The 14,917-nt window shown below is 32.4% G+C and overlaps 1 protein-coding gene across 1 annotated transcript; it reads right to left on the reverse strand.

Annotated features, from left to right (window-relative positions):
* Window positions 1-1,558: 1,558 nt before the first annotated feature.
* LOC141622371 (uncharacterized) lies at window positions 1,559-4,142 on the reverse strand. Its single transcript, XM_074438410.1, has 2 exons — window positions 3,483-4,142; window positions 1,559-3,259 (listed from the first exon to the last, which is right to left on the reverse strand). Exons 1-2 carry the CDS (start codon window positions 3,711-3,713, stop codon window positions 1,604-1,606), a joined length of 1,887 nt encoding a protein of 628 aa, XP_074294511.1. The 5' UTR covers window positions 3,714-4,142; the 3' UTR covers window positions 1,559-1,603.
* Between the last annotated feature and the right edge of the window lie 10,775 nt (window positions 4,143-14,917).

Here is a 14,917-nt window from a genome sequence, read left to right on the forward strand (position 1 = left end):
AGTTGCAAAACTCAACTAAGTATTTGCTATATAGAGCTCTAGAGAGTGGTCACTGGTGACACAGTCTCCTTACGAGTCTAGGTCCAGAATTTACATATAAAAACAACGAGTTGGTCTTGCTTTAGGCGGAGCATTTTGGTCTGAAGTAATAAGATGAGATTTTGTAACCATTTTACAGTCAAATGTAATCACTATTAAAAAACATGTTACTATAAGCTGTAATACTGGCTGTACCATTATTGTAGTTATATTTAACCATAAAATGGTCACATATAACCGTTTGAAGCACGAAAAATGGCTGTTAGTAAAAAACACCTGATGAGTGATGGATGATGACACTTAAGTCTTGTAAGATCATAAACTATTTTTGTGAAACATTTGCAAGTTTGTTATGAGCAAGTGTGAAAGTTGTTCAACCTCTTTACTTGTTTCTGCTTCCAACAACTGGTTTTATTCTGGCCTTTCTTGTTTCATTATATTTCTAGTACCCTTCATGTTTAAGACCATTTTAATTTACGGAAAATGCATGCGGTGTCCTTGAACTTTGATGTTTTGTCCGAAATACCCAATTTTTTGATCCGGAAATCTTTAAGAGGCTATAACTCGTGTTTACAAGCTCGGAAAGTAACAATTTTTTTTTTCAAATTGATTATTTTTTCGAGACCTACGACTTGAAAAAAAAATTGTCGTGTTTGGAATTCGTGACCAAGAGATATGGTCACTCAAAGTTTGTACGGTAAAAAAAACTTTGACGTACAAAAACTCCTAGCCACGGGATCCAAATACGACAATTTTTTTTTTCAAATCGTAGTTCTCGGAAAGATGATCGATTTGAAAAAAAAAATTATCACTTTCTGAATTCGTAGACACGAGCTATAGCCGCTTAAAGTTTTCCGGAACAAAAAATTGGGTATTTCGGGCAAAATTCGAAACTTCAAGGGCACCGCGTGCATTTTCCATTTAATTTAATATGGCTCTCACATTCAATTAAAATACAACGGAAAATAAAACGAAGTTATGAAAGACGCTCTTAAGCAAGACCAGTTGCCTTTGTTGAGATATGTGATAATGGCAGGCTTCAGATCGAAGAACGAAATAAATCCACAAGAACATGAATTTTCTACGTTACTTTAACACTTCACTTTGATTTCATACCGTGTTTACAATTGTTGGAATAACTAATGACATGACACGACGATTTCATTAGTTAAAAATCACGGAACTTCTTCACCAATTAATCAGTGGTGTCTAAAGACCATTTGATACATTTTGATTTTTGATACATGTTTCTCAGACCCGGTTAGATAACGTGTTCAAATATTGTACGGAGTATCAATATAGGAGTCGGAATAACATAGCTTATTAGGGGAAATTCTTCAGTGCAACTATATAATTAATATAAATGTTATGTACAATACAACACATGAAGAAAACCAAGATTATTACAGCATAAACTGCATATATATATATAGTATAATACAAAACTTGTTTAAATTTAAACATCAAAGTAACATACAAAATTTTATTATTTATCAAAATAATGGGATCGATAGTTCGATACACAAATGAATCAATTATTCGCGATCTTCATTAATTAATTTTTTCACCTCGAAACTCTGGATTGGTAAAGCTCAAGTCTACTCTTAGCATCAAGCAATAGAGCTTCCTTAGACTCATCATCCACCAAGTGCAACTGCTTTGATGCCCAAACCAACACCGTAAGCACCTCGGATTCTGCAAGCGCCTCGCTATTTGGTACGTGTAACACCATGTACGACAGCAGCTCCAATGCCGGTACTTGCACAATTTGCTCTCCAAAGTACACCAACTGAACCAAATGTTTGACCCCTCCTGCTGCTATGATAGCCTTTGAACGATCCACGTGTAGATAATTCTCGGTCCCAGCGAATTTAGTGAGCGCAATGGCCGCCTCACGTGATACTTCGGCCTCCTTGTCCTCGAGGAGATGCACCAGTGGATCGATCATCCTCGTCTCTGTCGCTTTAAATGTTCTTGCTAGGTTACCAATTGATTTTACACAGGGGATCAATAACTGGTGTGATGATGAGTCGGCCTTGTCGATAATCCTTAACATTTGATCGACCACCGCCTTACAGGCGGGTGAATTTGGCTTAAAGGTTGATCGCCTTAGCTCCGAGTCTTTTTCAGCAACCGCGGTTATCTCAAGTAATGCCATAGCCGAGTTAAGCTTTACTTCTTCGGAACTCTTCTCTAACAGTACCGCTAAACATAACAATGCACGCGACTCGCAAATGGTACGACAAATTGCCGAATTGCCTTTGGCCAGGTGGCATAATGCTCTTGCAGCCATAGCCTTCATGCTTGCCTTAACCTGTGGGTCCTCCAACTCTCTCTGACGGTGGACCCTACTAATTTCCTCATTAATACTCGAACCATTACCATTACTATTACCATTACCGTTACCATAACCATAACCATAACCATAATCATAAGCGTAACCATTGGTTTGTGCCGCCTGTACACGGGCGACAATGTCACGCAGCATGGTGTGCCCACCACCGCGGTTGTCACCATTGGCCATGGCGACAACCGCGGGCGTCTTGGCGGGACCCACATACTTAATATGGTCCTGTAGGGTCTCAAACGCAAGATGACCAACCAACAGTCTAACCACATTATGTTGAGCAAATATCTCCTGACATTTCGGGTATTGGGCCGCCAGCTCAGCAACGGCCCACGCCACCGTGGACTGAACCTTCATGGGCCCATCGTTCAGTACCTTGACGAGCACGGAACATACCCCGGCATTGACCATGTGCGCCACATTATCCGAGTTACTGCCCAACAACCCAAGCGCACGTGCAGCAATCTCTTGAGCCTCAACCGTGTTTCCTTCCTTGACGAGTTTACAAAGCGGTCCAATACCGCCTTCTTCGATGATCAGCTTCCCGTATCTAGCGTTGTCTCGGGCCAACGACGCCAGGGAGGAAGCTGCATCGGCCCTGTCTTCAATAGGGCCCACGGAAACAATCGCTATTTGTTCCCATATGAGACACAGGATTGGATCGTTTGCCGCAATAGGCGGTAAACCGAGGAAATCACCACCGTCATCACCGCTACCGCTGGAGACTCTCAGCAGCCAGGAGACATTACCGACTGAATTCTCAAGCTGAGAGAACAACTTTCGGAAGGCGGTTGTCGGTATTATGGTGAAGGCTCGCTTGAGAAGGCCGTTGGCCCGACATTTCTGTGCAAGGGACAACGCCTTCTCAAGTACCTGTCAGTTAGGATTTACAGTAACATTACTAACGTGACAACATAATTAATCTCGTGAATTTTACGAGTAATAGAACTAGTTTTAAAATTAATTACGTAATTCTGATAGAATATGATATAATATACTGTATTCGCTCACAAAAACAAATGAAATATTAAAGAATAAAATTGTCCTCGTTATTTTTAATGGCTACTAACTTCTCTAGTTCCGCCACTTTAATTACCTGTTCCGTGTCGTCGATGATTCTACGTGTCGGCCGTTCATAAAGGTCGGCGCTAGAGCGTGCAGCCTGACGGAGTAAGTCAGCTAGCACGGAAGCTTTAGAATTAAGCTCTGAGCATTCCTGCTTAAACACGGCCGCCTCGACCGTAGCCTTAATCACTTGGTCCGCCAATTGAACTGGCCTAGCTAACATCTGCTTAATAACGTCAACCATCTTTCCACCCGATTCCATATCGAAATTATGAGTCGATACGGAAAATCGGATTTATTTAAATGCCAAGAAGAATAACGCGGAAAATGAAATTGGCGTGTTAGGAAAATTATGGGACAAGTTTTAGTAGTGAGTGGTGTATGTAAATGTATAATAGTACGTACAATTGTAGCTGGCGATATAAGTTGGGGCCACTAAATCTTCGCTAAGTTTTCTGTAAGATGGTTTTACGATAATTGAATTGGTAGCTATGATATCGACAATTTAATCATTTTCTTCTGTCCGAAAATCATAATGTGTATAATAATTTTCTTCAGCAAAATGATGAGAGATTGATTTTTTTTTTTAAAAAAAAAAAATAAAAAAAAAAAAATAAAAAATCGTACGGAGTAGTATATTGTGATGTAAGAATAATAAAGGGAGAATAACGAGGTGTAGTGTGTGGTTTGGTTATAGTAGTTTGTAGTATGCTTGAATTGGGTTATATTTGATTCGTTTGTTAGTGTTTTATATATGATGTTTGTGGTGTGTATGATCATGCTCATTGGTTTGTAGTGTACTCCTCATTTGTTTGACATGCAACTTACAACTTACATGAAGGATCAAAATTTCATAATTTTTAACCAATAACACAAGTGAACAACTATCCCAATGCAATAGCATGGTTGGTGTAATGGTCAGATTCTTTTGACGGAACGTGGTGTGCACCCTTTTTCATACCGTGATAAAAATACTGCTAGCAAATAAAGGTTCTCATCTAGCAAAAGATCGCGGGCTTGCAGCCCATTAAGACACTTCATGGTCCCGGTGATCCTAGTCACTATCGTCAACGACGAACATAAGAGAGTAATAAAAGTAAGCAATACGATTATTCAAAACAAACTGCACAAATATTTTCAGCTTGAGTTTGACGCACCCTTTACTAGTAGGCGTCTCCTAAGTCCTAACCCACCCCATAAAAGAGTAAAAGACATTAAGCACATGTGCCTCTGATGTGAAAAAGTTGTTGCATGCATGGACTCTAAGCTCGTCGCCAAGTCAGAAATAACAAGTGTACGCACGTTTTAATATAATGCATGGTTTTGCCATTTGCAACTTATCTTCTGAATTATTGATTGTGACACATTTAACATTATAACTTGCTTGCATGACCAATTTATATACAATTATTATTATGACACTATCCATCACATATCCATAAAAAAAAGTAACATATAGATTTATGAAGTTTACTAACGGTGTATTAGCTACTATACATCCACGTTCTTGATGGTGAAGAGTTACAAATTTCAGAATCCAATGCAAATACAGATTTGTTAAGATATATACATATACATATTTATTAGAGTGCGATTTAGAGAATTTATATAATACTCTCTAAGACCAATACAGATTAGAATAACCTAGAAAGCACCAAACAAAAACCCTAGCACCGGTCATCGAGATCCCGTGATAGTCATTCGAAGTGGCAACTAACAGATTAAATACAACATTACACATTATCGATAATTACCTAATTAAGAGCGACGTTTAGGCCAATAAAGAAATGTTACTCGTACATTGGTTTGAAACTCGTCAGCATCATGTGCGGACCTTTTAACATCCTTTACTCCTTTAGTCGATTCATTTGCAACCTTTTAGCTATTACTCATTCAACTTGTTGGCGACTTAATAAACCAAAAACATGCAAATCAATCAGTAAGTTGTTTACTAATTAATACGAGTAAGGTGATTAATATATATGGGAATATATGCTTGATCAAATTATTTAGAATAAATTTACCATAGTACTTTTTGTTTTTGACAAACGTGTACCATAGTACTTGAGTACTTGAGTTTATGTTCTTGACTTGTTTCCCTTAAATTTGGAACTATTAATGAATTCAGGAAGCTACGTTTATGAGATCTAATGGGCCTAAGGATAGTGAAAATTATAACGAATCTGAATAATATTTGTCTGCTTATTGCTTTGTTAAGATAACCTGGAGGCTGGAGTACTGGTCCTGACTTTTTCTGTAAAATCAAATGGCTTTTGATTAAGAGTGCAATACTTGTAGTATTTTACTACTTAACCCCGTATAATAAATGCACAGTATATAAAATTTTTATTTTTTTAATATATTACCTATATAATAGTGTCTCAATAATTGTTCATATTTCTCGTCATTATGTTTTATTTTGAGGAAAAAAAAGTTGAAGAGAAAATTGATTAAGAGAATTTAGTTATATGCTGAAAGTTATCTAAATAAAAAAATTTTTATAACCTAAAACTAATGATTTCAATTTTTAAATTCTCTCTTCTTCTTTTTTGCGAAAATAAAATTAGTAATTTACAGTTTTGTTTGATACGTAGTATGGGTCAAGTCCTTCTCAAATAATAGTATCAATAAAATATTTTACAGTTTAAGTTTTGTATAAATTTTATTAATATTTAATTAAAAGATTATAGTTTAAAGTTTGGTAAAAATAATATAATTTGATGAAAAGATATATCTTCATGAAAATTTATAAATTAATGAAATAAATTATACAATATATAAGTAGATTTCTTATTTAGTGAATGGATTTAAATGTGACTAATTTCTTTATTTAAGAATATGTTTTTTCGAGGGAAAACCCATGAGTTCACCTATTCTTTTAGTAGATAGGGGATGTTTAGTTAATTAGTTTATAGCTAGTATAAATCATGCGCACTATATATGTATAGAGTTTCTATTTTTCAGGGTATTATTTACATTGCGCATTATATAGAGAGTTTTTATTTATTTTGAGAGTATTATTTATACAGTTTAAATAGTCGCCCCATTAATATTAAATATTTCACTCCATGGTATTTTGACACGAAAAAAAAATTGAAATGGAAAACTAATCAAAGAGAACGGAGTAAAGTCACGAAATGTGTATTTTTTCTGATTTTTTTTTACCATAAAACTATGAATTTTATTTTATTAATTTTCTCCAATTATTTTATTGTTTTTTTTATCACAAAGCTAATAGTAAGTATTTGTCAAGTTATTCTCTAAGGTTATAAATATTGCATTCATGAAAAATTTGTCAAACTTATAATTTAACATTAATTTTATTTTTTTAAAAGAAAATAATCATAATTTTGAATTTGATAAAATGATTAGAGTTTAATTATAAAATTATTTTTTTTTTATAAAAAAAAAGATAATAATTTAAGGAAAGAAAGTTTCACTTGTCTCCTGATTTAAATAGATGTATTTTAGAGGAAAACTAAGAGAATTTCTTATTCTCTTAGTAGTAAAAAATAAAAAGGGGAAGTAGTAAGGGGATTATAAGTATAAGATCGTTTTGTGCTAATATAACTTGATTACACATTTTTTTATACATGTACAATAGTCCCATATCACAAGACTACATGCATGGGAAATAGATGAAAATGAGTTAATAATAAAATGTTTTATACTTTTTTTTGATGTCTATTATAACTCATGTTCCAGTTTTCAAGAATAATTAACCTTTTAATACCCGTGAAATATATGGTTTAAGAAAAGGTGTAAAATTTATGCCAGCTCATAACGAAAATGTAAATTATATTTTCTTATATATGTACGAAGAAATCTACTATATTGAAATGCTTTACTATTGTCAATACAATTTCAAACATCATTTTATTTAGAAAAATGAGATGACGTTGTCAGGTGGTAATACTGAATCTCAGTGTCCTCTTACATTCAAAATATATAGACGCTTAAAATGATGAACATTACATAAATCACGTGATAGGATGGTGTCGAAACTCGTACTGAACAGTAACGGCTAAACCTTACATTAATTACAAATTTACAATATTTTCATACTAGAGCGGTGCTCAAACTCTGTATCACCAGGTGTCGTCCTATTACTTTCTAAAGTTGAAAACTATAACTTGCCATCTACCGAGCTTTATGCATGTATTTGGGAAAGCGCTCCTGTAAGTTTTTGGACCCTAAAATTGGAAGAATGCTTAAGTTTCATGATAGGCGCAACCCGCAGCCATCTTTGTGTAATTCATATACGGAGTAATTTGGAGTCTTTTGCAATAGATTTCAAACCATTCGTTCATATAGATGTTACTCTTCATTCTCAAGCTTCTTTCACGCAATTTGTCATGCCAAAAACCTTGCTCATATGACAATATTAATTAAACTGTCACCTTTCCTAGTTAGCTGTGTAATCGTGAGAGTTTAAGGTTTTTATCAACTTGATATTAAGTGCCAAATTTAACAATTGTTATCGCATTCGCATTCGGCTGAAAATTGTTTAATTTAAAATATAAATACTTTATATATTGTAAGGAAAAAATGGATTAAAAAGTCACATGATAAATTGACTAGTAAGATTATGCATACATACACACAAGATTATCATTTGTATCCCTTATGGCTTTATGTAAGATTATTCTTAATTAACTTAGCTCCTTAAAAAGTCTAATTCCTTAAAACTTTTCTAATCCAATCAAAAATAACTCTCTCTGCCTCAATCATTTATTTATCTTTAAAATACTCCTCGTGAAAAGGTAAACAAACGATTGAGACGAACTGAGTAACGACAAAATCGTAATTATCGGCAACTAAATGCAGGATTTGTTTCTTAATTAAGATTGGATACGAAGTACATACTACATTAGATGATAATGATTGTATATGGGTGCTGATTTTCGCAGTACACATTTTACTCATTACAGTACAATATTGACAATTATGCCCTTCTCATTTCCCCTCCCATTTTCTTTCTCTAACTTCTCTCTCGTCTCTATTTCATTTACCCATATTTCTCTAATTTCATCCACCCTATGGTTAATGAACAGAACATTAAGGGAGCTGGTTTTCATCCTATTGTACTGCTTTGGATAATTTTGTTTACGAAATACGAGTAATATTGTGCATTTGTACTACATTTTAATTAAAAACTAAAAACTAAAATACGAAATAATGGTGAAAGAGGATTCACAGTCGAAGATGCATATAACAGATTTATTGATGAGATCAATTCTATTGCTGCGTATAACGATGGGAAAGGTCCATAGTAGTATACTTCTAGTTCTTGCTTGTCGGTTGGTTCTCCGGCATGCCGTTCATATCAGCCAACAATCAAACCAAAACCCTAATAAACCCACAATAAAATAAATTGCCCAAAAATATGGAAGAATTTGTTCCATAAATTGCATTCAAATAGTCAAATACTTGTTTTACATTCAAATTAAGGATTAGAATGAAAGATATTTGGTTGATTTTGAGAGGTTTAATTGTTGGAATTTGAGAGAATTAATTTGGCGAGTTTTTTTACTCAAGGGTATCAAAATGAAAAATATTGTCCAAAAAGTACTATAATAAGTAAAAAATGTACTGCGAAAATAAATTACGTTGTATTTATATCGTCGACAAGTTATTTTAAAAGTTGTAGTAGCCAAGATTTATGTGCTTATCAAACAAGCTGCTTATATATGTAGCCATGTCCAAACAATTTATAAAATCATATTACAGCCACTTGAAATTGACTAGCTAGCCATCTGCCAGCAAATTTGACTCTGTTGAATAGAAATCGTATTTATATTCTTTTATTTTAGTGGTTTTATTTTATTCCGATTATTTTAATTTAATCCCTCACAGCCAATTCAATCTCACTTTTTCTTGTTTTCGGACTATATTACCTCTTTTGCTTAAATATAACTAATGTAGATCTCGCGTAAATGCGCGGTAAATATAGGTCTTTTAATTTTTAGTGTATTAGTTATAGATTTTAGATTTATATCTCGCGAATTTTTATAAAAAATAACTAATATTAAAATTAATCTAAAGAATTGAATAATTCCATAAATTGTGTTTTTATAAAATATTTTAACTACATCAATTTTTTTTTAAAAATCTCTTTTCGTCACGAAGTTAATAATAGGAGATACAGTTTTTATGTATAGATTATTTTAAATGGAAAATTAGTTTAATAAATGAAAATCTAATTTGTTTCCATATATAAATTTGAACACTTTTGAGGGAAAACTTTAGAGAAGTTGTATTCTCTTAGTATATAGGAGGATTTATCTTTTAAAATTTGTACCTCATTAATATTTATCAGATCACTCCATTGTATTTTGATATGAAACAAAAAAATTGAAATGGAAAACTAATAAAAAAAATTATTTAAGTTGTGAATTTTTTTTAGTGAATGTTTTTTTTTGTCACGAAGCTAATAGTAAGCATATGTCAAGTTATTCTCTACAGTAATAATTATTGCATTACTGAAAAATTTAGCGGCTTATACTTTATAATTTAATATCAATTTTATTTTATTTTATTTTAATGAAAAAATCATAATTATGAATTTATTTAAAAAATTAGAGTTTTTTATAAGAATATATTCGTTAAAAAGATAATACTGTAATGAAAGAAAATTTTATTTATTACCTTATTTAGCTAGATGTTTTTTTGAGGGAAAACTAAGAGAATTTTTATTCTCTTAGTAGTAGGGGGGATTTCATGAAATACGTTTAATACGAAGTAGCAAATATGAACATATTTGCATTGTATAATATTTTAATAAGTTCTTTTATTTTAAACATGTTTATGATTAAAGTTTGGAAATTTTCGGTGTTACTATTAACATACCTGAATAATAAAGTACAGTACTCCATAATATAGAGTGATATTTCAACATCAACTAATGAGCAGGTTGGAGTGAATGAAAGAAAGTACTTCGTATATAATACTCCCTCTTATTTCAGATAACCTTTCCTATTCAACATTGGCACAAAATTTAAGGATTTGATTAAAATAATGATACGAAAATAATGCTGGAAGTGATCAAAATGAACAGTTCGAGTGACTGTTCAATAGAACGTCCAGAAGAAGCACTGGTTCACGCTTTAGTTGGCGCCCAAGGAAGTGGTGTCGAGATTTCTTGCCTAAAAGAAATCATATCCTAGTAAATTAGTCTTATTATTCAGAATATTATTTCCAAGTAATTAGTTTAATATTTTATTTCTTAATTACAGAATAAGCTAGTTTATTTTACTTCCTATTTACAAAATAAAGCAATATTGTCATAGTTGGTTTTAGGTAAGTTTCAGATTGCGTTTTAGGTTAGCTAGGTCAGTTTTTAACTCCTATATAAGGAGGTCTAATGTATTGTTTATCATATATCAATTGAGAATTAACCAAATGGGTTTGGTGTGGTGGTTGCTCACCTCATCCCTTAACCATGAGGTCAGGGGTTCGATCCCTGCCCATGGGAATGGAGCAAACTCTTTGGCCAGCCGTTTACCTCTTCGTGAGAGCACCCGCGGCGAGGGGATTATACACTGTTGTCGACGGTGGACACCCCGGTTTACACCAAAAAATATATCAATTGAGAATTAATAAAGGTAGAAGTTGTTGCTTACTTGCTTTGTTTGTTGTTTACAAGTTTTGTAAACCCTAGGATCGACGCGTTTCTTTCCATCCTCGTTATTGTTTGAAGCGTTTCAGACATTAATATGATTGATAGCAATAGGTCTTGTGACTCAATCACCATTTTTCGAATTATAAGTCTAATTCGAGCAAATATCCCATTGTTTCAAGGTCTTGACAGGTTTTCAAGCAAATATCCTATTTTCATTATTGTTCGTTATCTTATTAAACCGTTTCCGCGCAATTTTCGTATCAAATAAGCATAAGGTATTGTTGTGTGGTGAGCTGATTGGAGAGAGCGAAGGTATTGTGAAATATTGTTGTGGGATAGAATGATTAAAATAAGCATAAAACTTTACCCAAAAAAAGAAATAGGGAAGGTATTGCGAATAAACTAAAAAGGAAATAATGAAAGTTATTTAAAATAAGAGGGAATAATCAATATTGTGGTTTGTATCACCATATTCAAATTATATTTATCAATCAATCAATACTATATATACAATCCGAAAACCAAGGAAATTCAATGTAATTAAAGAAATTTATACAAATTAATTATACTATATAGTTTTAAGCGATAACGTTGTGTGATAGACCTGACCAAAAGACTTCAATGTAAATATTATATAGTTTTAGTTGAAGTACAAATTTAAAAAATAACAGAATATGATGATTTTCCTTAAAATAAACATGTCACTTATGTTATTGATAAGTATAAAGATGTTAATTATTTAGCACGCACAAATATAACACAAATATGTTATATTTTGAAAACTATTAAAAGGTAGATAAATCAAACTAAATTTCCAAAAAAATATTATATTCCATAATTATTTCGATTGATTTAATGCATATATGTAATATATTTATATAAATATTTAAGTCTTTTAAAATTGCATGCCTAGATAATAATATGATAGTAATCACTCATTTGAATAGGTCAAAGTAACAATATTAACGCGAGCGAGAGTAGTGAAAGTAATATGAGTAACAACGAGAGCAGTGAAATTATTAATATTAATGCGACGCCAGTGAAAGTAACAATAATTACAGCGACGGAGTAGTAAAAGTAACAATAGTAATAACGAATATAATAAAAGTAACAATACTGACAACAAAAGAAAGTATATATGAACCATTAGCTAAACAATCGATTTAAGTAAAATAGTATTAAAGGGAGTAGTGAATTATTTGTCTCGTAATTTATTTCTTTGTTAGAGGCCATGGGTTGAATCTTTTTATTTAGCAATTTTTATCTAATATTATATCACCATACATTTTGTCCAACTAAACAAATTATTTTTTCATATAACTCGATATTTTCAAATCTTAGAATCGCCTATGCTAAACTCGATACAACAATTAGAGATGAAGCTCGATACCCGTGTACGGTATACCTGTATAAGAGTGCATGCATACGGATAACTCAATACATTTATCTAATTTGAACCTACAGAATGACAAATTAATATGCATAGAAATTAGAATCATGCTGAGTGCTGACATGCATAAACGATTAATGATGAAGGCATATAATAATTCGTTTGCTTATAATTAAATGATTAGAAAATTACAAATAATAATAATTAAATAATGAATCAGTAGGGAACATGTGGGTCGTGTCATCTCAATAATATAATAACGGGAAGATACCAAAAAATAATACGGTTAAGTTCTTGACAAAAATGACCTATTATTGCAAACAATCTCTGTTGTGAAAGTTCATATAAATGATCATCATTTAACTTTTTCTTATTCTCATTCTGATCTACAGTTTGCTAAGTGTACTTGTCGGTCAAGCCAAGTAGCTTAGCTCAATTATATGGTAGTAATCTAGTATGTAAACAAGGCTATTATTATCTCATGGATGAGTTTTATTAGAGAATGTGTGACTATTATTAAAACTTTTTATTATCGATACCTAAATATATGGGAAAAATTAACGAGCATTGTCAGATGACCGAAAATTAGTGTAGTTTAGATTCAGTAATGTTGTATTGAATTACAGATAACCAGATAGTGTAAATTTAGATCCAATAATGATCGTATTGAATTACAGATAGTCAAATACGGAGTATAATTACATACATACAATTGACACAAATAAATGATTGTCATTAATCCATATTGGGTTAGACCGACGTGTCGCATTACATAAACTATTAATGTACAAGTATCAATCTTTATTATAATTATTATTGTTGTTGTTGTTAGAACTTATTAAGTTGCTTGCTTCTTCAATTCCTGATGGTGTATTAGTGTATATACTCTAGCAGAGCCATAATTTGAAATCAGCAAGAATGAACAGGTAACGATATATAAATTTAAAAAAAAAAAAAAAAAACTAGAAAGAAATTGAAAATTTTCACTAAAATTTCAAAATAATGTCAAAATCGAGAATCATGCACCAGTACTTGGTTATTCTAGCATTTTCTTATGGGTGGGTAAGAACTATGCAAATTGAGGCCCATGCAATAATGTAACGTCTTCATCAGTACGTCTTTCATAGAAGCTCACCATCATAGGCTTCGGGTAAAATAGCATGCACCTCACAAAATTAACCTATCATATTATCACAAAATTAACCTATCATATTATGTAGGGCGGTTTTTCAAAGGGCACTCGATAAGAAACTATTTTAAAAAAAATAATTCTAAGATTTTATCACGAGAAACCGAAAGATACCATTTTTTATGAACATATCTTTTTTTTTTTTTTTGTGTAGACCATCCGATTTAATCCGGATTTGAGTCGGGTAGGATCACTAGGACGGTAAAATTCTCCCTCATTAGTTTTAACATTGTTGCATTTACAGGGCTTGAACACGAGACCTCTACTTTTTTTTTATTAGAAAAAGGGTTACAAACCCGAGACCTACAGAGAGTAGAGTCCCAAAACAAAACACGCACCTACAGAAAACAGAAAAACCCAAACAAGATAATAAAGATATTACATGGTAAAACACATTGGCCTCCCCGTCAATATCCTATTCGTCTTCCACGATCTAACTGCATCCCAATTCCTATCCAATCAAGGGTTTTGTTTTCAAAGATAACTCTGGTCCTCATCTCCCATAAAATGCTCACCTCTACTTAAACCAGAACATCCCCAGTTTGTCAGTTGATCTAAGTGCTCATAAGTTTTAATGAAAAAATCTTAATATTATTGTTTTATATAGCTTCTTAACGTGTGCTTTTAGGACACATAGGCCACGACACACGTTAGAAAATCCGTATATCAAATTTATAAGCATTTGGATAGTTTGCCCGAAAAAAGTGATCTTATAAGTTTCTATTTCGAGCTTTACAATGTCCTATCACCTCAAACAAACAAAACCAACAAAGCCATAATATCTCATATAATTATTGATGAAGGAAAATTCACACCTACTTCTCAATAGGTAAAAGACAATAATGATTATTTGGATTTTATCAGACCAAAGGGAATAATAGTAGCTGTTTTTAAAGGGTTGTATTTCATAAACTACTTGATGGCATTCTCAAAATAGTCATGAAATAGTAACATCAATTATTTCCTAATTTATATATATGCATAATGTATACTCCACGATATTCATATGCGATATTGGATTGAATGAAAATTAGATTTAACATTAATTTTATGTCTGGTAGATGGGTCAATTAAGTAAATAACATGGAAATCATCCAAGACGATAATTTTAAAGACTCGTTTGGGTTATCCCTTCTAACACACATAAATAGTAATTTATGGGATTTGCAATAATAGTGATCGTTGTTTGTTTGCTCTAAAATCACGGAGAAAATTTTATAGGAACTCTAATTCTTCCATCATGGGAATGCACTTCCACATTCCAAC

Source organism: Silene latifolia, chromosome X (assembly GCF_048544455.1).
Source record: "Silene latifolia isolate original U9 population chromosome X, ASM4854445v1, whole genome shotgun sequence".
Taxonomy (NCBI): Eukaryota; Viridiplantae; Streptophyta; class Magnoliopsida; order Caryophyllales; family Caryophyllaceae; genus Silene; species Silene latifolia.